Source organism: Ranitomeya imitator, chromosome 1, assembly GCF_032444005.1.
Source record: "Ranitomeya imitator isolate aRanImi1 chromosome 1, aRanImi1.pri, whole genome shotgun sequence".
Classification (NCBI taxonomy): domain Eukaryota; kingdom Metazoa; phylum Chordata; class Amphibia; order Anura; family Dendrobatidae; genus Ranitomeya; species Ranitomeya imitator.
This window is the reverse complement of record NC_091282.1, coordinates 504,177,856-504,201,727: the sequence shown is the minus strand read 5'-3', so window position 1 is coordinate 504,201,727 and position 23,872 is coordinate 504,177,856. Positions and strand designations below refer to the sequence as shown.

The window sequence follows — 23,872 nt, the reverse complement described above, 5'->3', positions numbered from 1 at the left end:
CTCTTACTTTCCAGCATCCATGCCTTGGGTTTTGATTAGCCAGGGCCAGTATAACGTAATTTATCCGTCACAATGCGCACATCATATTGCGCCAACCCTGACAAATGAACTGCTGCTCTGGGGGCGCTGGAAGGTAAGTGATTCACGGGCTTCCTGTCTAGTTGCCAGACACCACTGTGTTATGAAAGGCAATTCAGAATCACAATGGACATGGAGGTCAGAGCACATACAGTGAACTGACAATAACCCAAAATAATAGAACGAGCTCTGAGACGTGGGAACTCTGCAGACCGCAATCCCTAATCCTATCAAACCACACTAAAGGTAGCCGTGGAGCGCTCCTGACCAGAACCTAGGCGCCTCGTCACAGCCTGAGAAACTAGCTAATCCTGAAGATAGAAAAATAAGCCTACCTTGCCTCAGAGAAATTCCCCAAAGGAAAAGGCAGCCCCCCACATATAATGACTGTGAGTAAGATGAAAACACAAACATAGAGATGAAACAGATTTAGCAAAGTGAGGCCCGACTAGCTGAACAGAACGAGGATAGGGAAGATAACTTTGCGGTCAGCACAAAAACCTATAAAAAACCACGCAGAGGGGACAAAAAGACCCTCCGCACCGACTAACGGTACGGAGGTGGTCCCTCTGCGTCTCAGAGCTTCCAGCAGGCGAGAAAAACCAATAAAGCAAGCTGGACAGAAAAATTTCAACAAAATAACATAAGCAAAACTTAGCTTTACAGAGCAGCAGGCCACAGGAATGATCCAGGGGAAAAACAAGTCCCACACTGAAACATTGACAGGAAGCATAGATCAAAGCATCAGGTGGAGTTAAGTAGAGAAGAAGCTAACGAGCTCACCAGATCACCTGAGGGAGGAAACTCAGAAGCTGCAGTACCACTTTCCTCCACAAACGGAAGATCCCAGAGAGAATCAGCCGAAGTACCACTTGTGACCACAGGAGTGAACTCTGCCACGGAATTCACAACACCACTGACCACAATTCTGGGCTGAAATCGCACGAATCCATCTTCTAATTGATGAAATACTTGAGAAAAGTAGTCAGGAAAATATGTTTTAACCCACATTGTGCTCGGTGATGAGATCTCCAGCTTCATCTTCATTGGCAAGCAGCATCTGCTTAGGGGAGCCAGGGAGAATGTGTACACCCATTTATTTATGGAAAGCTAGGCTAAAGCTATAGAATTGCACACCCGCGGGATAAGTTCAGGTCAATCAGAAGTGGGGGGAAATAACCAAAATTCTATTTCAGGTGGTGTAACGAGTCCCAGTTTGCATTTGAATTTTTAAAAGTATTTTTCTCAGGCATTGAACTACTATAATGTATAGTACTGGTATGGTTTTTTATATGGGCTAAGTCCTCTAGCTCACTGTATAGTTACTTTAATATGCATTTTTGGGGATGACAAAGCAATCAATAGTGATACTGTTGCCAAAAAATGAGGGTTATTTTTTTTTCTGGTACTGTGAATCCCAATATTATAAAAGCCAAGGATGTGCATTTATATGTGGAAAGGCTGGGTGCGAAATAACAGTATGGCCTGATAGATAACTCTGCATATTTTTGGACACCGATATGTTGTTTTATTGTATATCAAAGGGAACCTGTCGTGTTGAAAATGGTAAGGGATCTACAGGCAGGAGAAGCTGATCAGATTGATATACAGTTTTGTGTGAAAAGTTTCCGTAAAACTTGTAATTTTGTTTCTTGTACTCCCCATGTTTGTATACAGTGGGTACGGAAAGTATTCAGACCCCTTTAAATTTTTCACTCTTTGTTGCATTGCAGCCATTTGGTAAATTCAAAAAAGTTCATTTCTTTCTCATTAATGTACATTCTGCACCCCATATGGACTGAAAAAAAAACTGAAATGTAGTAATTTTTGCAAATTTATTAACAAAGAAAAACTGAAATATCACATGGTCATAAGTATTCATACCCTCTGCTCAGATACTCCTATTTATGTCACATGCTCTCCATTTCCTTGTGATCCTCATTGAGATGGTTCTACTCCTTCATTGGAGTCCAGCTGTGTTTAATTAAACTAATAGGACTTGATTTGGAAAGTCAAACACCTCTATATATAAGAGCTCACAGTGCATGTCAGACCAAATGAGAATCATGAGGTCAAAGGAACTGGCCACGGAGCTCAGAGACAGAATTGTGGCAAGGCACAGATCTGGCCAAGGTTACAAGAGAATTTCTGCAGTACCTAAGGTTCCTAAGAGCACAGTGGCCTCCATAATCCTTAAATGGAAGAAGTTTGAGACCACCAGAAGTCTTCCTAGACCTGGCCGTCCAGCCAAACTGAGCAATCGTGGGAGAAGAGCCTTGGAGAAAAAGGTAAAGAAGAACCAAGATCACTGCGGCTGAGCTCCAGAGATGCAGTAGGGAGATGGGAGAAAGTTCCACAAAGTCAACTATCGCTGCAGCCCTCCACCAGTCCGGCCTTTATGGCAGAGTGGTCCGACGGAAGCCTCTCCTCAGTGCAAGACATATGAAAGCCTGCATAGTTTGTTACAAAACACATGAAGGACTTCCAGACTGTGAGAAATAAGATTATCTGGTCTGATGAGAGGAAGATAGACCTTTTTGGTGACAATTCTAAGCGGTATGTGTGGAGAAAACCGGGCACTGCTCATCACCTGCCCAATACAATCCCAACAGTGAAATATCGTGGTGGCAGCATCATGCTATGGGGGTGTTTTTCATCTGCAGGGACAGGACGTCTGGTTGCTATTGAAGGAAACATGAATGCAGCCAAGTACAGAAATATCCTGCTCTGGACCTCAGACTTGGCTGAAGGGTCACCTTCCAACAAGACAATGACCCTAAGCACACAGCTAAAATAGCAAAGGAGTGGCTTCAGAACAACTCTGTGACCATTCTTGACCTAAACCCAATTTAGCATCTCTGGAGAGACCTGAAAATGGCTGTCCACCAACAATCACAATCCAACCTGACGGAACTGGAGAGGATCTGCAAGGAAGAATGGCAGAGGATCCCCAAATCCAGGTGTGAAATACTTGTTGCATCATTCCCAAGAAGACTTTGTCACGCGTAGGCAGGCGGAATGGGGATGGTGAACCCACTGGACCATAGAGTATACTGTGGAAGCTGAACCCTAGGAACCAGCCGGACAAGGACATAAGATAAATTGCAAGACTTTATTGGCGACTTCAAACAAGAAGGCCCACAGGGAATACCCCCTGGACGAGATACCAAATTCCTCCAAGGGAGCATCGGCGAGCGAACCCCTATACAGGGACTGTGCCGATACAACCAAGGAGACTCAAGTGAAATGGCTCCAAAACCAGAGGGATAGAGACACACCAGAGAAGTAAACGGGAGGTCCTGGGAATTGGAATTACCTGATGATCCAGAGAGTAAAAGTCCGTAGACAGATGATGGACGGATGGGACACGGAACTACAAGAAAACAGAGTGTTTATGAAAGAAAGATAAAGACCACATGAGCAAGCGCTGGGCTGCGACCTGAGGACAGCAACTAAGGAATAAACGCAAAATTGCCCAGGCACCTCCCAAAGGTAGTGCGGACCTGAAATACACCCATAACTCGCCGCGATTGGCTGAGAGGACATTTTAAGAAAAAGGGTGCGCTGGCCCTTTTAAATGCTTTGACAGCGGCGCACACGTGCTCTATGCTCGCTCCCCTGCAACCAGGAGCGAGGGAGCGGAGGAGGCACGCCGGACAGACGCTGCTGCTTGAGGAATTGTCGCAGGAACGTTGACTGGATGAGCAGGACTTCGGAGACCCAGTCCCCCTGCAACTAAAAACGGGACCCGTCGGCCAGAGAGCTACAGACTTTTGGCTGTACTAGATCAAAAGGGTGCTTCTACTCAATAGTGAGCAAAGGGTCTGAATACTTATGACCATGTGATATTTCAGTTTTTCTTTTGAATTTACCAAATGGCAGCAATGAAACAAAGAGTGAAAAATTTAAAGGGGTCTGAATACTTTCTGTGCCCACTGTAGAAATGAGTCCAGTGGGCAGGCCTAGTCAGTGTATGTAGAGGTAGCTGACAATCACTAGTAGGACTGCCCACTGGAGTCATTTATATACAAACTCCAGGCACCACAATGGATAAATTACAAGTTATACTGGATCTTTTCCAAAAAACCTACGCATCTTTCTGCTCAGCTTTAATTTGACTTTCTCCTTCGCCTCATTGGGGGACACAGGACTGTGGGTGTATGCTTCTGCCGCCAGGAGGCTGACACTAAGTAAACTTAAAAAAAAAAAAGTTAGCTCCTCCTCCATCGTATACACCCTGACACTGGCTACCAGAGACTCCAGTTTATGCTTAGTGTCTCAAGGAGGCACATCTCTGGGTCCTGGATTTTTGGACCCGACTTTCAACTTTTGGATTGAGGGGGCGACGGACCTTTTTGAGGGTCCGATCTCCCCAAACCATCAACGGGCAAGCACGTGTGATACTACTCCACGTATCCTTCCCCGCTACGTGGGATTTTTCACTGGACTTGGCCCTGACCACCCTGAGGTATCTAGACCCCAGGCTGTACAGGTGCACCTAGACGTCCGTGTGTTCCCCCCTGATTTCTACACCCCTGCGTGGGGTGTTAGCTGGGGTGGAGGACGGTCCCTCTCCTTATCCTGGGATAATGGAGTTTGGGTTCCTGCACCGTCATTCATTTCCACCCCTCGCTGAGTGTGGTGTGTCAAAGGGGGGGCTCCTGAGTACCTGTTGCGGCGGTCTTCGGGTGAGGCAGGCGTCCTTTTTTGTGCTGGGGCGGCGGCGCTACGTTTTGGTCCGGCGCTGCGGCGCCTGCGGCGCTGCGGCGTTAGCAGAGCTGCGGCGTTCTCTGGAGCGGCGCCGCGGCGTTCGGTCGGCGGCGCCGCAGCGCTCCGGAGCGGCGCCGCGGTGTTGAGAGATCGGCGCCGCTGTTCCTCCGGAGGCTTCGGCCCTGCCTGGCTCCCTGCAGGCGTGGGGCTGTTTCCTGGAGCCCGGGACTTCCGGGCGGCAGGCCGCGCTGCGGGGCTCCGCCCCTTCCGGCGCGTCACGTCCGGTTCCGGTTTCTCCGGTCACTGAGGGGGAAAATTGAGGCCGCGGCTTCGGGCCTGCTCTAGGCTGCGGCTTAGTTTGGCGGTCCCTCCCCCCTATAGCCTGCTGGACATATAAGGCAGCACATTTGGGCTCCGTATCGTGCTGTCAGGATCCATCTCTGTATTCGTGGGGACACAGGACTGGGGTAAGTGCTTCTCTCTCCAGCTGGACTGAAGCATTCCTTTTTTCCCAGTCCCTGGGTATAGCATTACGGATCATTATGTCTAGAAAGGTTAAGACTCACACGGTTCTTTTTACCGGTTGTGTATCTTGTAATGCCCTTTTTCCGCACGCCCAAAGTAATCGCCTCTGTGAGGCCTGTGACTCTGAACGTGTCCAGGAGCCCCCCCCTGCCAGTCCTCCAGTAGTCTCCCTGGTCCCTCAGCCAGACGCTGTGGTAGCTCCACCGGAATGGGTCACGTCCTTGTCACAATCCATGGCGTCCCTTACTGAAGCGATCAAACCGCTGCAGACCCCGGCGGTCGGGACCGGTAATCCACCTGTCTCAGAGAGGGCCTCGGGGTCTCAGGAGTCTTTGGCCTGCAGGGGCCGCGCTCTCACTTGACAGACGCATGGAAAGCGGATTCGCAAAGCGTCTCCCAGGCACTCAGGTGCTTCCGCATCCTGGAGTTCCGTATCTCGCTCTCCTTCCCCTGCAGAAAGCGGTGAAGTTGAGACTGACTACGAGTCAGAAGGGTCTCTTAATTTTGATAAACCTGGGTTTCAGGAGTTAGTAGACAGCCTAATTGAAGCTGTCAATCAGTCTTTGGGGATAGAAGACGAGCTCGTCTCTTCCTCTGATCATAAGGTCTCATTTAAGCGGTCTAAACGGGCCCATAGGGTTTTTTCCTCTCATCCTGAGTTCGAGGACCTGATTCGACGCAATAGGGAGCACCCGGACAAACGCTTTTCAGGGCAAAGAGCTCTGAAGGCTAGGTATCCCTTTGCTTCGGAACTTTGTAGTGATTGGGCAGAAAATCCTTATGTAGATCCTCCAGTGTCCCGTTTAGCCTCTAACACGTTGCTATCTCTCCCTAATGGCTCATCGATTAAGGATCCTACGGATCGTCTTATAGAGAGCTTGGCTCGTTCCGTCTTTGAGGCCTCAAGCTCAGCACTTTTTCCTTCCTTTGCGGCAACTTGGGTTGCCAGGGCTATGATATCTTGGTCTCACTCGTTATCTAAGGCTCTCCAGGAAGGTAATGTGTCAGCAGAATTGGCTGAAATGTCATCTCAGGTAGCTATGGCCGGTAGCTATCTGATTAACGCATCTCTGGATGCGGCAGATTGTGCTTCCTCGGCTGCATCTAATGCTATTGCCATCAGAAGGGCCCTTTGGTTAAGGTCCTGGCTGGCTGATTCTACCTCTAAGAAATCTCTTACATCCCTGCCGTATCAGGGTGGTCGTTTGTTCGGAGAAAAGCTGGATCAGCTCATTTCTGACTCCATAGGAGGGAAAAGTAAGTTTCTTCCTCAGCAGAGGGCTAGACAGCCTTTTCGGTGCCAATTTCAGGCTCGTTTTAGAACCTTTCGCTATGTCAGATGGGCCCCAGCATCAGGTTCTCCTGCGCAGGGTCGGCCCAATCAGGACCGAGACGGTCGGACCCCTTATACGGCCAGCCAGGGGGGAAGAATGCGTCCCCAGTCTTCTAGATCTAGAGGATCTAGGACGCAAAGATTTTCGGCCAAGTGACTGGAGGCCTTTTCCGGGCGTCTCCAAAAAGGTAGGCGGACGTCTACTTTTATTTTGCCAGGTCTGGCTTCAGGTAATCCACGACCAGTGGGTGGCAGAGCTCGTATCTTACAAGATAGAGCTGGTCTGTCTCCCTCCTCCCCGGTTCTTCCCTTCCCGTCTTCCCAAGTGCAAATCTCTTCGTCAAAGCTTGTTCAATTCCATAGAGTCTCTCCGTATCAGCGGTGTTATTTCTCCTGTTCCAAAGGAAGAAAGATTTCAGGGCTTTTATTCCAATCTTTTTGTAGTGCCCAAAAAGGATGGAGCAGTGAGGCCTATCCTAGATCTCAAACTCTTAAACAAGTTTGTCCGCGTTCGACACTTTCGGATGGAGTCTCTGCGGTCGGTCATCGCCTCTCTGGAAAAGGGAGAATTTTTGGCCTCAGTAGACATTCAGGATGCTTATCTTCATATTCCCATCTTTCCGCTCCATCAAAGATTTCTCCGGTTTGCCGTAAACAATCTACACTTCCAGTTCACGGCCTTACCTTTCGGACTGGCTTCCGCTCCCAGGGTATTCACAAAAGTCATGTCGACTGTGGTGTCCATTCTGCACTCCCGAGGTATTGTCGTCTTGCCATACCTAGACGATCTGCTGATCAAGGGACCGACATTTCAGTCTTGCAAGGAAAATGTCGGCATCACTCTGGACACCCTTTCCCGTCTAGGTTGGTTGGTAAATTTAAGGAAGTCATCCCTACAGCCGTCTCGAAAAATCTCTTTTTTAGGCATGATCTTCGACACCTCTCAAGCCCTAACTATCCTTCCCCAGGACAAGGTCCTAGCCCTTCGGCGGGAAGTGAGGAATCTTCTACAACCTTACCCTCATACGATTCGGTCCGGGATGAGGGTGTTAGGAAAGATGGTTGCAACCATAGAGGCGGTTCCGTTTGCACAGTTTCATCTTCGACCCCTCCAACGTGCAATCCTATCAGCATGGAACAGAAATCCTCTCTCTCTCTCAACCGCAAATTTCGGTTGTCTTTCCAGACCAAACAGGCTCTCGCTTGGTGGCTAAACAGCTCATCTCTACTCAGGGGGAAGCCCTTTCCCCCAACCAATTGGCTAGTGGTCACAACAGATGCCAGTCTCCTGGGTTGGGGAGCAGTGTTCTTCCATCACACAGCTCAGGGACGCTGGTCTCCTCGGGAATCAGACTTCCCCATCAATATCTTAGAGATTCGAGCAGTCCGGCTAGCCTTGTTACGTTTTCACCATCTTCTGGCGGGTCGCCCTGTCCGGATTCAATCGGACAACGCCACAGCGGTAGCTTACATAAATCACCAGGGGGGCACCCGCAGCAAGGCAGCAATGCGGAGGTAAAACTGATTCTACTCTGGGCGGAGAGAAATCACTCTGTGATCTCAGCGGTCCACATTCCGGGCAAAGAAAACTGGGCGGCAGATTTCCTAAGCCGTCAGGGTCTAGCCTCCGGGGAATGGTCTCTCCATCCCGAGGTTTTTTTGCAGATATGCCATCTTTGGGGAACTCCAGACGTGGATCTTATGGCGTCCAAGGTGAATGCCAAGGTGCCCAGTTTTGTCTCTCGGTACCGAGATCCCCAGGCTATCGCCGTGGATGCGCTGGTACTGTCTTGGAACCAATTTCATCTCTCTTATCTGTTCCCTCCTCTGGCACTGCTCCCGAGGGTAATCAAGAAGATCAAATCAGAGAGAGCACTGGCCGTCCTGATCGCTCCGGATTGGCCACGACGGACCTGGTATGCAGACCTGGTACAACTTCTCGCCGGGTTTCCTTGGTGGCTCCCCGATCGGCCGGATCTTCTATCTCAAGGGCCGATCTACCACCAGAACTCAGAGGTCCTACGTTTGACGGCCTGGCCGTTGAATCTTGGGTTTTAACTCAGGCTGGCTTTTCTCGAGAAATGGCTGATACCATGATCAGTGCACGTAAGTCCGTTTCGGCCAGGATTTATTATCACACTTGGAAGGTGTTTCTTTCCTGGTGTAGAGAACGCGGGCTGCCTCCTCTGCGTTTCTCCGTTCCAAACATTCTAGCCTTCCTTCAAGCAGGCCTGGTTTCTGGGCTTGCTCCTAGTACCCTTAAAAGGCAGGTTTCGGCTTTATCAGTACTTTTTCAGCGCAGGATTGCTCCTAATCGTCAAGTCAGGACTTTTTTCCAGGGAGTCGCTCATAAGGTCCCTCCTTATAAGACTCCTTTGGAAGCTTGGGACCTTAATCTGGTCTTAAGGGCTTTACAGGACGCTCCTTTTGAGCCTCTTCAAGAGGTTTCTTTGATGTTTCTCTCTTGGAAAGTCGTATTTTTAGTGGCCATAACGTCCATAAGACGGGTATCGGAGCTGGCAGCTCTTTCTTGTCGTCCTCCTTTTTTGCGTTTTCATCAGGACAAGGTGGTGCTCAGACCAGCACCGTCCTTTTTGCCGAAGGTTGTTTCATCATTTCACATCAATGAAGATATTGTTCTGCCCTCTTTTTGTCCGGCACCTACGCACCGTGTAGAAAAAGCTCTCCATACGTTGGATCTGGTGAGGGCTCTGAGGAGGTACGTTTCCCGTACGGCCCCCTTTCGCCAGACAGATGCCCTGTTTGTCCTTCCGCAGGGTCGCAGGAAGGGATGCGCGGCTTCAAAATCTACCCTGGCCAGATGGATAAGGGCGACCATTCAGGAGGCTTATCGCTCCATGGGCATGACGGTTCCGGCCGGAATCGAGGCTCATTCGACTAGAGCAGTGGGGGCTTCCTGGGCCGTTCGGCACCAGGCCTCAGCAGAGCAGGTTTGCAAGGCTGAGACCTGGTCTAGTCTGCATACATTTGTCAAACATTATAATGTCCACTCCCAGACCTCTGCAGATGCAAGTCTGGGTAGAAGAATTCTTCAAGCGGCAGTGGCGCATTTATAGACAAACATTATCTGGATGTCTTTTTCTGGTGAGTTATTTTTCCCACCCAGGGACTGCTTTAGGACATCCCACAGTCCTGTGTCCCCCAATGAGGCGAAGGAGAAATAGGGATTTTTGGTTACTCACCGTAAAATCCTTTTCTCCAAGACGCTCATTGGGGGACACAGCTCCCTCCCTGGTAGCCTTATGGCTGCTTTTGTTATATCTGATTTTATTAGTCAGTAGGATCTTTTCTAGACATAAGTTTCTGTATTTATGCTGTTATATTGTTTATTGTGTTTTGTTCTCCTACTGCTTTTTGCACCAAACTGGAGTCTCTGGTAGCCAGTGTCAGGGTGTATACGATGGAGGAGGAGCTAACTTTTTTTTTTTTAAGTTTACTTAGTGTCAGCCTCCTGGCGGCAGAAGCATACACCCACAGTCCTGTGTCCCCCAATGAGCGTCTTGGAGAAAAGGATTTTACGGTGAGTAACCAAAAATCCCTATTTTTTAAGATTCCTACATGTGTGAAGGCCAATGGGAGCAATAGCATCAACTTGTGCGGCTTTGGTGGTCATCCTTTTTTCTATGGATGATTATTAAATTCGGCTTTTGACATTGACCTGATACAGGGCAACATACAGAGCAAATCAGACACCATGTTCTTCTTCAAAAAGGGTTTACCGTTATTTTTCTATCGATCTGTTTTTTTTCTTTCACATGCAGTCATAAATCCTTATAAGATGTCATCATGGGGCTCAGCGTCTGGGAGACGAGGACCAATTTAAAATAACAGACGTTGTCCTGTGCCGAATATAACAGCTACGATCATGGACAAGATGACGTTAATTTCTCCAAACCACGCTGCTGCTAATGAAGTTACATGGTAAGATTGTGATTAATAGCCATATTAATTGTAGATCCCTATCTTAGGAAAGCACAATGTGCTGTTCCAGTAAATGGAGTCCACTATTAACCTGTTGTTTCCGTAATCTTAACAGTATGTCGTCCACACATTTGATTTGATTTGTGTTTTCAGATGCATTTCAAATATCCTTTGAGGTTAAAGGAGTACTAGTAAGGCTACGTTCACACTAGCGTTGCGCTGCCCTGCGTCGGCGACGCACGAAAAAACGCGCGCGTTTTGCGACGCGTGCGTCGTTTTTTGACCAAAATCGGACGCACAGAAAATGCAACTTGTTGCATTTTCTTGCGTCCGACGCTAGCGTCGGAAACGACGCAAGTGTCGAAAAACGCCACCCTAAAAACGCACGCGTCCCCTATGTTAAACATAGGGGCGCGTCGCCGCTGCGTCGCCGGCGCAACAGCGACGCACATTGGCGGAACGCCAATGTGAACGTAGCCTAAAATATTATAAAATAGGCGCACAAAGAGTGGAGGTCCTGAACACTCAAGAAGTTCCTTTCTATGGTGGTCACTTGCATTCAAGTGGATCTGTGGCCAGATTTCACAATACACCCTGCATACATATTTAACCCCTTAACAAGCAGAGCTATTTTCAGTCTTGCATTTTCATTTTTCACCCCCCCCCCTTCTTCCCAGAGCCATAACTTTTTTTTTTTACTTTTCCGGCAATATGGCCATGTGAGGGCTTCTTTTTGCGGGACGAGTTGTTCTTTTGAACGACACCATTGGTTTTACCATGTTGTGTACTAGAAAATTGGGAAAAAAATTCTAAGTGTGGTGAAATTGCAAAAAAAAAGTGCAATCCCAAACTTGTTTTTTGGGTGTTTTTTTTTTTTTTTTTTACCATGTTCACTAAATGCTAAAACTGACCAGCCATTATGCTTCTCCAGGTCATTACGAATTGATAGACACCAAACATGTCTAGGTTCTCTTTTATTTACCGTAAGTGGTGAAAAAAAAAAATTCAAAGTCTGTTTAAAAGAAAAATTGTGCTATTTTCCGAGACCCGTAGCATCTCCATTTTTCATTATCTTGGTTTAATTGAGGGCTTATTTTTTGCATGCCGAGCTGACGTTTTTAATGATACCATTTCTGTGCAGATACGATCTTTTGATCGCCAGTTATTGCATTTTAATGCAATGTTGCAGCAAACAAAAAAACGTAATTCTGGCGTTTTGACTTTCTCACTACGCTGTTTACTGATCGGGTTGACTCTTTTTTTTTTTTTTTTATACTGATCGGACGATTCTGAACTCGGCGATGCCAAATATGTGTATGTTTGATTTTTTTCTTGTTTTATTTTGAATGGGATGAAAGGGGGGTGATTTTATATATATCTTTTTAATATTTTTTAAAAACCTTTTTTTTTTAAAACTTTTGGCATGCTTCAATCGTCTCCATCGGACTAGAAGGTGCCATAACTCGACCAGCTCTGCTACATACAGGTGATGATCATATCGCCTGTATGTAGCAGAATTGCTCACTTGCTATGTGTGCTGACCATGGGGTGGTGCTCATATCAGTCCGGCAGTGACAACCATAGAGGTCTGCTAGAGACCTCTGGATGTCATGCCAACCCATCGGTGACCCGAGATCACGTGGCGGGGTCACCGTTGTGCAAGATTTCGGGCGCACTTGCCGGAGGCACAAAGTTAAATGCTGCTGTCAGAGTTTGACAGCGGCATTTAACGGGTTAACAGCCGCGGGTGGATCGCGATTCCATCCGCGGCTGTTAGAGGCATATATCAGCTGTTCAAAACAGCTGACCTGTGCCGGAAAAGATGTGGGCTCGGAAAGGGGTTAAATAGATCTTGAACTTTATGAGGCTGGTGTACTCGCTATGAAAATCCATCTCACCTTGCCTGATTGACAGTGTCCCTCACACTGCTCAGTACAAGCTGCAGAGGTAAGTCAGGCTGGGTGGGTGGACACTGGATATATTTGGACTCATGAGCTCTCTCCCTTTAAAATGTTCATCCCAAAGGGACCCTGGCATTAGATTTATGATGTCCACATCAGGGGCAGCATGAATTGGATCCTTGCTCCACGATTGCAGCGAGGTATGTTTTACTTTGAAAAACTGCGGCTTTTTTTTAGAAAACCTAACTTGAAAAGCCAGCCGATGACCATAGGGAGGAACCTGATTAGTCCTGTGCAGTCCCCAGCCGGATTCCCCCACCATGGTCCAGTTTCTTGTCACGACTCTCTTTATGTACACACATATGGATTAAGGGCTCATACAATGTAATTTCCATAAGGGACTTTCTCTTTCTAAGAAACTTTGTCTATTTTTTAGGTCTTTGCGGTTTAAGCATGAATTTGAAGATCAAAATGAAGTGGCGGAGCTCCGTTCTAAACTTAACAAGGCTAGAAGTGAAAATGTAGAGTTGGTTGCAAAGCATAATGAAGAGGTGAGATATCAATATAAGAGTAGCGGGCACCACCAAATATTAATGGGATCCACCTAATGTATACAAAATTCACACAATCAAAGAAAAGAAGTATACAAATGCAGGGATCACCTAATAAATTGATTTTAGTTAATATACAAGCCACAAACATGATTAAAAACAATTAAAAAAGCCCATGGCTATAAGACCAAACCAAACAACCCCATTAATGGGGTTGTATTTATCCCTTGCTAACCAGAAATGTGTGTATGAAAATATCTTAAACAGAGGTAAAGTATTAAATTACCATTCTGTCACAGGTTTACCGCAACAAAGAGGAGCCAAGAGACCAGAGCCTCTGATTTCTCCTACTCCTTCACTGTTTAGAAGCACTTCACCTTCATATTAAACGGTGCAGGTTTCTTTTAGCAGTGCATGGGTTAATCTTCTCAATTGAGAGCTCCTGGAAGCTTCCCTGCATTAAGTCTCTCAGCTGTTTACTGTTAGCCACTCCCATCTCATATATAAACTAGGCCCTGGCTAACACTCATTGTCAGAGCTGGCTTATGCTGCATGGCTGGTGGTTATTGGTTGATGCTTGTTATTGGAGAAGGCGTTTGGTGGGTTTATCTGAGACTGTTGCTAGGTTTTGAGAGTGTGATAATTCCTTTTATTCTCCTATTTTTGTTTAACCCCATCCTCACTCCCTGTTGTGTTAGTTGTTCGTGTGAGTATATTTATATGATTGGTATTTTCCTTTATCCTGGTTCGTATTACCTTGTTAGTCTGGTTGGTGTATTAGGGTATACTACTACTCCCCTCTTCTCTGGGTGGGGGAGGGGTACAGACTAAGGGCAGATTCAGGAGCTAAGGCAAGGTACGTGGCCCCGGCGTCTTCACCATCAAAAGTAATCCGGGGAACAGAGTGAACTAGGTCACCCCTAGCGTTAGGGACAGGGAAGGAGCCCCTGCTCCTGGGACACCCGACAACAGTCATGACATATTCAAGAAGTTTATCTACTTATACATAGAACTTATAACATCTGTAATGCCATATTAAGTTAAGTAGAGCCCACCCAATTGCAATAAGATGTTAAATGCAGAAAATATGCTGCCAGCATAATAAACATGAATGATTCATGTGAAAAAAGAAAAAATAATATATAGGAATTATTGATGAGGGCACGTGCTCGGATAAGGTGTTATCCGAGTCCGGACATGCTCGGATGCTAACTGAGTGACCTCGACGTGCTCTAATAATATGTTTAAGTCCCCATGGCTGCATGTCTAGATGCTGGTCAATAGCCACAACATATGCAGGGATTGCCTAACAAACGGGCATCTCCATTTTACCCGCACTGCCTTCACGATTTATGGAGCACATTTCTTAGTGTGTTAAATTCCATTCATTGTATTCCTCAATATTGTCCGCACGCTTAGGCTCCTTTCACACTAGCGTCGGAGATTCCGACGCTAGCGTTTGCTGCATTGCACAATGCAAACTCGGCTTTGGGAAAATGGCCGCCGCGATCTCTAATGCGCACGCGCGGCATCCCGCGGCCATTTTCCTGAAGCCCCGTGCAGCAGAGCACTCGATCTGCGCACGCGCGGCCCCAGGAAGATGGCCGCCCCCACCGACGAAAGGGATGACAGCGCAGATCGCGCGCTGTGTCTTCACCACTACGCCACTACGCCACCAACGTAAAGCTGAGGAAGAACCAGCGATGTCACCACGCCCTCCCGACCTGACCAGCCTGATTGACAGGCGAAAACGGCGACTTTGGTAAGTTATTTCTCAGCATACATGGGGAATCGGGGTACACTACATACACTATAGGAACACACAGCGCAGGCCCTATTTAACAGTATTTATAGCTCAATCTCAAAAAACGGGGTGACAGGTTCCCTTTAAGACAAATTAAATGAAGATAATAATACCAAATAATTTGTGTTTGCAATCATTTTCAGGAAGAAAATGAGTGTTATATGACAGAATTGCAGGGGTGTCAATACTTTTGGCCATGACTGTACATACACTGCTTAAAAAAATAGGGAACACTTAAACAACAGAATATAACTCCAAGTAAATCAAACTTCTGTGAAGTTAAACTGTCCACTTAGGAAGCAACACTGTTTGAGAATCAATTTCACATGCTGTTGTGCAAATGGAATAGACAACAGATGGAGACCACATCTCAGTACCAATGCTTTCTGGCTGATGTTTTGGTCACTTTTGAATGTTGGTTGTGCTTTCACACTCGTGGTAGCGTGAGAAGGACTCTACAACCCACACAAGTAGCTCAGGTAGTGCAGCTCATCCAGGATGGCACATCAATGCGAGCTGTGGCAAGAAGGTTTGCTGTGTCTGTCAGCGTAGTGTCCAGAGGCTGGAGGCGCTACCAGGAGACAGGCGAGTACACCAGGAGACGTATAGGGGGCCATAGGAGGGCAACAACCCAGCATCAAGACCACTACCTCAGCCTTTATTCAAGGAGGAACAGGAGGAGCACTTTCAGAGCCCTGCAAAATTACCTCCAGCAGGCCACAAATGTGCATGTGTCTGCACAAACGGTTAGAAACCAACTCCATGAGGATGGTCTGAGTGTCTGACGTCCACAGATGGGGCTTGTGCTGACAGCCCAACACCATGCAGGACGATTGGCATTTGCCACAGAACACCAAGATTAGCATATTCGCCACTGGCACCCTGTGCTTATGAAAGCAGGCTCACACTGAGCACATGTGACAGACATGACAGAGTCTGGAGATGCCGTGGAGAGCGATCTGCTGCCTGCAACATCCTTCACCATGAAAGGTTTGGCAGTAGGTCAGTAATGATGTGGGGTGGAATTTCTTTGGAGGGCCGCACAGCCCTCCATGTGCTTGCCAGAGGTAGCCTGACTGCCATTAGGTACCAAGATGAGATCCTCAGACCCCTTGTGAGACCATATGCTGGTGCGGTTGGCCCTGGGTTCCTCCTAATTCAGGACAATGCAAGACCTCATGTAGCTGGAGTGTGTCAGCAGTTCCTGCAAGATGAAGGTATGGACTGTCCCACCCGTTCCCCAGACCTGAATCCGATTGAACCCATCTGGAAGTAGATCCCTCAGGAGACCATCCGCCACCTCATCATGAGCATGCCCAGGCATTGTAGGGAGGTCATACAGGCACGTGGAGGCCACACACACTACTGAGCATCATTTCCTTGTCTTGAGGCATTTTCACTGAAGTTGGATCAGCCTGTAATTTGATTTTCCACTTTGATTTTGAGTATCATTCCAAATCCAGACCTCCATTGGATATTCATTTTGATTTGCATTGATCATTTTTATGTTTTATTGTTCTCAACACATTCCACTATGTAATGAATAAAGATTTGCAACTGAAATATTTCATTCAGTGATATCTAGGAGGTGGGATTTTAGTGTTCCCTTTATTTTTTTGAGCAGTGTATATATGTTCACCTATTAGTTCGCTGATCAGTGTGAAGTTGTGCGACTTAACTGACATCCAACCTTCTGCAGCAACAATCAGTGTTGGTGTGCGCACTGACACTGGCTCTTCAATCCTCTAGTTGGGGATAAGATTTGGGGCTACATCAACATATTACAGTGAAAAAAAAAAAGTATTCCATTCATTTTAGCAAATTTAGCAGGTTTTATATAGCTATTATCAGTGCACATGCACACTCAGTCACACCATACAGTATACCAGAATGATTGATTATATCCTGAAGAAGGGGGACTCTGAAACCGGTAGATTTGGCTCTGTTTGTTTATTTGCTATTGAGTTGTAAAAGTTTTTTTTTAACCCCTTCATGACCCAGCCTATTTTGACCTTAAAGACCTTGCCGTTTTTTGCAATTCTGACCAGTGTCCCTTTATGAGGTAATAACTCAGGAACGCTTCAACGGATCCTAGCGGTTCTGAGATTGTTTTTTCGTGACATATTGGGCTTCATGTTAGTGGTAAATTTAGGTCAATAAATTCTGCATTTATTTGTGATAAAAACGGAAATTTGGCGAAAATTTTGAAAATTTCGCAATTTTCACATTTTGAATTTTTATTCTGTTAAACCAGAGAGTTATGTGACACAAAATAGTTAATAAATAACATTTCCCACATGTATACTTTACATCAGCACAAATTTTTTTGCTAGGAAGTTATTATAAGGGTTAAAATTTGACCAGCGATTTCTCATTTTTACAACGAAATTTACAAAACCATTTTTTTAGGGACCATCTCACATTTGAAGTCAGTTTGAGGGGTCTATATGGCTGAAAATACCCAAAAGTGACACCATTCTAAAAACTGCACCCCTCAAGGTACTCAAAACCACATTCAAGAAGTTTATTAACCCTTCAGGTGCTTCACAGCAGCAGAAGCAACATGGAAGGAAAAAATGAACATTTAACTTTTTAGTCACAAAAATTATCTTTTAGCAACAATTTTTTTATTTTCCCAATGGTAAAAGGAGAAACTGAACCACGAAAGTTGTTGTCCAATTTGCCCTGAGTACGCTGATACCTCATATGTGGGGGTAAACCACTGTTTGGGCGCACGGCAGGGCTTGGAAGGGAAGGAGCGCCATTTGACTTTTTGAATGAAAAATTGGCTCCACTCTTTAGCGGACACCATGTCCCTTTTGGAGAGCCCCCGTGTGCCTAAAAATTGGAGCTCCCCCACAAGTGACCCCATTTTGGAAACTAGACGCCCCAAGCAACTTATCTAGATGCATAGTGAGCACTTTGAACCCCCAGGTTCTTCACAAATTGATCCGTAAAAATGAAAAAGTACTTTTTTTTCACAAAAAAATTATTTTCGCCTCAATTTTTTCATTTTCACATGGGCAATAGGATAAAATGGATCATAAAATTTGTTGGGCAATTTCTCCCGAGTACGACGATACCTCATATGTGGGGGTAAACCACTGTTTGGGCACTCGGCAGGGCTCGGAAGGGAAGACGCGCCATTTGACTTTTTGAATGGAAAATTAGCTCCAATTGTTAGCGGACACCATGTCGCGTTTGGAGAGCCCCTGTGTGCCTAAACATTGGAGCTTCCCCACAAGTGACCCCATTTTGGAAACTAGACCCCCCAAGGAACTTATCTAGATGCATATTGAGCACTTTAAACCCCCAGGTGCTTCACAGAAGTTTATAACGCAGAGCCATGAAAATAAAAAATAATTTTTCTTTCCTCAAAAATGATTTTTTAGCCTGGAATTTCCTATTTTGCCAAGGGTAATAGGAGAAATTGGACCCCAAATGTTGTTGTCCAGTTTGTCCTGAGTACGCTGATACCCCATATGTGGGGGTAAACCACTGTTTGGGCGCACGGCAGGGCTCGGAAGGGAAGGCACGCCATTTGGCTTTTTAAATGGAAAATTAGCTCCAATCATTAGCGGGCACCATGTCACGTTTGGAGAGCCCCTGTGTGCCTAAACATTGGAGATCCCCCAGAAATGACCCCATTTTGGAAACTAGACCCCCAAAGGAACTAATCTAGATGTGTGGTGAGGACTTTGAACCCCCAAGTGCTTCACAGAAGTTTATAACGCAGAGCCATGAAAATAAAATAAAAAAATATTTTCTCAAAAATGATCTTTTAGCCTGCAATTTTTTATTTTCCCAAGGGTAACAGGAGAAATTTGACCCCAAAAGTTGTTGTCCAGTTTCTCCTGAGTACGCTGATACCCCATATGTGGGTGTAAACCACTGTTTGGGCACATGCCGGGGCTCGGAAGTGAAGTAGTGACGTTTTGAAATGCAGACTTTGATGGAATGCTCTGTGGGCGTCACGTTGCGTTTGCAGAGCCCCTGATGTGGCTTAACAGTAGAAACCCCCCACAAGTGACCCCATTTTGGAAACTAGACCCCGAAAGGAACTTATCTAGATGTGTGGTGAGCACTTTGAACCCCCAAGTGCTTCACAGAAGTTTATAATGCAGAACCGTCAAAATAATAAATACGTTTTCTTTCCTCAAAAATAATTATTTAGCCCAGAATTTTTTATTTTCCCAAGGGTAACAGGAGAAATTGGACCCCAAAAGTTGTTGTCCAGTTTCTCCTGAGTACGCTGATACCCCATGTGTGGAGGTAAACCACTGTTTGGGCACACGTCGGGGCTCAGAAGGGAAGTAGTGACTTTTGAAATGCAGACTTTGATGAAATGGTCTGCGGACGTCACGTTGCATTTGCAGAGCCCCTGGTGTGCCTAAACAGTAGAAACCCCCCACAAGTGACCCCATTTTGGAAACTAGACCCCCCAAGGAACTTATCTAGATATGTGGTGAGCACTTTGAACCCCCAAGTGCTTCACAGACGTTTACAATGCAGAGCCGTGAAAATAAAAAATCATTTTTCTTTCCTCAAAAATGATGTTTTAGCAAGCATTTTTTTATTTTCTCAAGGGTAACAGGAGAAATTGGACCCCAGTAATTGTTGTGCAGTTTGTCCTGAGTATGCTGGTACCCCATATGTGGGAGTAAACCACTGTTTGGGTGCACTTTGGAACGATTCTGCCGGCCGGCAGATTCGGCGGGCGCACTGCGCATGCGCCCGCCATTTTGGAAGATGGCGGCGCCCAGGGAGAAGACGGACGGACCCCGGCAGAAGTATGATGGGGTGGGGGGGAGCATGGGGGGGGGGGGGGATCGGAGCATGGGGGGGTGGATCGGAGCGCGGGAGGGGTGGAACGGAGCACGGGGGGGGGTTCATTGGAGCATCGGGGGGTGGATCGGACTGCAGGGGGGGTGGATCGGACTGCAGGGGGGGTGGATCGGAGTGCGGGGGGGTGATTGGAGCACGGGGGGTGATTGGAGCACGGGGGTGAGCGGACAAGAGCACGGGGGGGAGCGGAGCACAGGACGGAGGGGAGCGGGGCAGTGTACCGGACAGATCGGAGGGCTGGGGGGGCGATCGATGGGGTGGGGTGGGGGCACATTAGTGTTTCCAGCCATGGCCGATGATATTGCAGCATCGGCCATGGCTGGATTGTAATATTTCACCCGTTATAATAGATGAAATATTACAAATCGCTCTGATTGGCAGTTTCACTTTCAACAGCCAATCAGAGCGATCGTAGCCACGGGGGGGGGGTGAAGCCCCCCCTGGGCTAAACTACCACTCCCCCTGTCCCTGCAGATCGGGTGAAATGGGAGTTAACCCTTTCACCCGATCTGCAGGAACACGATCTTTCCATGACGCCACATAGGCGTCATGGGTCGGATTGGCACCGACTTTCATGACGCCTACGTGGCGTCATGGGTCGGGAAGGGGTTAAATCTATTAAATTACGGTAATTCTGCGAGTCTCTTGCTGGATTGGCAGTCACTCCGGTATGTGGTTTCACTTGCACTGCATTGGTCTATGTGGAAGGAAGAGAGGCTGACCTAGGAGAAGGGGGGATGGGAATCGTTCTCCACCATACGAAGTAAGTAGAGCTTCAATCCTTCAACTCCCCTTGTGGACTCGCTGTGCTCTTTGGCTGGTGCTCCTAGGGAACAAAATAGCTGATTTTACTGAAATCTGCAGTTTCAGTAGTTTCATTAACATGTATAGCGATTTTAAGGGGATTTCATCCTCCAAAACTACTTATATGCGCATGTAGATCTTTCAAAGACAAGTCCAGCAACATCTTTACATGGCCGATCCCTTCCTCTATTACTGAGAAATCAGCATTTGAATTGATATGGAGATGAGGCTGTAGAACTATTTGTAGATCTAAAGCCTCTGTCACTCCAGCTCTATTCCTTGCTCAGCACTGCTTTTTCCTACTTCAATGACAGCCCTCACTCGGCGTTAATTCATGAGCAGGAGGAGGAGGGGTTAGGCAAAGAATAGAGCTGGAGTGACAAAGGCTTCAGATCTACCATATCCATTTACATATCAACTAGAACGCTAATATCTCAGTAATTGATGAACAGACTGGTCATGTAATAGTATTGCTGGACTTGCCTTTGAAAGAGCTACATAAGTATATAGTTTAGGGGTGAAATCCTGCTGACGGATTCCCTTTTAGGCTTGCAATTTTGTTAATGGTGGCTATTAGAATGTAGCAAATTATTAATGTGTGACTTAATGTTTCTCCTTGTGGAGAGCCTTATAAGCTTTACAATTCTTCACTAGGAATTTGAATAATGAAGTAGCCTTTTTTAGTTAGGAAGAGGTCTAGGGCCGCCTATTGGAAGTGGGATAAGAGGCCAAACCAGAAACTCCGTTTGCAGACACCTGTTTCAAGGTGTTTGCCCCCTCATCAGTGCAAAGCGGGAAACCTAGTTTGGCTGGGTGAGAGGCCTCTGACAGGGTGGCACTAGAGTTCCTCTTCTTTTCCTCTCAGAAGAAGCTTCTAGTAAACGATGCAGTAAGTTTTCAGCTAGTTTTCCTAATCTAAAAATGAACACTAATAATAATAATAGAACCCAAATCATGCATATCCCGTTTTGTCCCTAGCTGTTGTCTTGTGAGAGCCAGTTGGCCAAGCTCCGTTCTGAAGTTGAGAAAGGAGAAGCTGTTCGTCAGAGTCTGGAATATGAGTTGGCGGTGGCAAGGAAGCAGTGTGGTGTCGAAAGAATAGCTCTGGAAGAGGAGAAAGACAATTTCGTTAAGGAACAAGAACTTTTTAAAGGTAAAGTAGCTTCCATTAGGTGCAAACACCCAACCACTATCAAAGTCGGCTGACTTCTCAAGCCTTGTAATCTATCATGAGACTATAGTAGGCTTATATTTCAGAAAATATCCCTTTATCTGACAGTACTTTACAGCAGTGATCTAGCACTCTCTAAGGACTATTAAACGCAACCTGTCACCAGAAATAACGCTGTTAACCTGCAGATATGGGGTCATTCTGCAGGTTAACAGTGTTATGTTGCTGTCCGGCGCTTGCACGTAGCCAAGTGCAGCGGGGAGAAAATGATCTTTATTCTCCCCGCCAGTATTCAGTCATGGGTGGGTGGCGGCGGTTCAGCAGCGGGTCCTGACTGACAGCCGACCCCAATGTTGAGCCAGTGTCAGTCAGGGCCGACGGCGATGACACAGCGGCGACACAGTTTACTCAGTGCGTGAATGAACCAGTGCCGCCCTGTGACTGAATACTGAATGTTGGCGGGGAGAATATATATCATTTATTGGCCATCTGCATTCGGCTGTGCGCAGGGGCCTGACAGCATCATAGCGCTGTTAACCCCATATCTGCAGGTTAACAGTGTTGTCCGGGTGACAGGGTCCCTTTAAGTCGGTGTCTGACCATGTAGTACACAGTATGGAGAGGCTGGGTTCACTAGAGTCAGAGTCACCCCTACCGGGCAGCTATTTGCTCTGTCTTATGGATCTCCCCCGGAGAGAGGATGAACTCTGTGATGAGTGAATATTTTGTAGTCTTAAAATTTGCTGTTGGCACCGAACTTACTGAACACTTACTGGTGATTTGACTTGTCATCCTGCCCTGCTGTAAAACTTGTTTTTAGGATGTCACTGCAATATATGTATTAATATGAAAAAGGAATATATATTTCACAAACAGGAGAAATTGAAGAACTCCAAAAAAAGATGACCACCGTAGCAGAAAAGTTCCAGAGCACACAGTCTGGTTGGCAGGAAGCGCAGAAAAAACTTGAAAGTGATTTGAAGGGTCAAGACCTTGAGATTGAAAAGTACCAAAAGGCCCAGGAGATGCTTATGTCAGAGAAGAGCAGTCTGGAAGCCGACATTCAGGTATCTGCCGTGTGGGTGTATGACTTCAGCATGCCAGCAGAACTGTCCACTGGCAGCACTTCACATCACGGCTGCTGGATGGCTACATTATGGCACGTAGGGTAGCTCAGATTCTTGTTTGTTTTTTGTTTTTAAGTTTATCATCTTGGGACATCTTGAGTCACGATGAGATTAAAGAAAGGACAAGTGATATATATGGACAGTTGTGATGTGAAGTTGCTAAACTTGTGTACATAATACAGAGCTTCCATCTGATGTGAGTTCTACATTACAGGCACTGCTGTTCCCGGTGGCTCCTATGACATTGTTGTATCACATGACCACTGCAGCCAATCAGATGACTGATTGGCTGAAGCTCATCAACATTTCTTGATAGTGGTCATCCACTCTGCCACAATAGTAAAGGTTCCAGGATACCGTGATGGCTGATTCGCTGCAGTGGTCATGTGACACAGCAATATCACATGACCCACTGGGAATTATCATTTTAACAGATTTTCTTTTCTGAGAAATTCAAATTTTTTTCACTTCCAGTCAGGAGCCTGAATTTTTACGAAATAAGTTATGGCTGTGTATTATGCAGCCCAGATAAGGGAGGAAGATGCAGATCGAAACTTCAGAAGCAACTGTAAGAGGAGGATCTAGCTGCTTGTAAATGGTTAATTTACTAGAATAACAATTTACAACAAGCAGCTATTGTGTAATCTAATTGATGGGGGGACATAGCTGCTCCTAAAGGGTTTATTTGAGTCTACAGCATGCACTCAGAGCCCCCTGCAGACACATTGAGTACATGCTATGTCAGGATTTACCTCAGTTGCTGTTTCTCGCCTCCCCTGCTGCTCTATAAAGCCTAGGAATCAAGGATACATTGCTTCTTGCACAATCTGCATAAAGACGACAGCCCCTGTATCCCTGTGCTTACAAGCTGCTGCACCCTCTCGGGATCACGGTGGTATCTTCTAGTTAAGACTCAGTAAGTCTCACACATCTGTCACAATGGTCTCCTTTTAACTCGAACTTGAACTTTCCCAGGTTGTGCTAGGTTCTCTTTACCCTTGTAGCTTGTACCTTGTAGGGTTTATTCATTTTTGAAGTCTTAATAATAACAAAAAAAGAGAGCTCCAGTGCAGAATTTGGG

At 46.5% G+C, this 23,872-nt stretch overlaps 1 protein-coding gene across 1 annotated transcript in view; it reads left to right on the top strand.

Moving 5' to 3' along the window:
• Positions 1-23,872, top strand: part of CCDC171 (coiled-coil domain containing 171) — a 149,241-nt gene that overhangs the window by 5,042 nt on the left and 120,327 nt on the right. Inside the window, exons 2-5 of the mRNA XM_069766329.1 lie at positions 10,429-10,588; positions 12,926-13,040; positions 21,472-21,646; positions 22,541-22,731. Of these exons, the coding sequence (XP_069622430.1) occupies positions 10,533-10,588; positions 12,926-13,040; positions 21,472-21,646; positions 22,541-22,731 (537 nt within the window). The 5' untranslated portion in view covers positions 10,429-10,532. The remainder of the gene's footprint in view (positions 1-10,428; positions 10,589-12,925; positions 13,041-21,471; positions 21,647-22,540; positions 22,732-23,872) is intronic.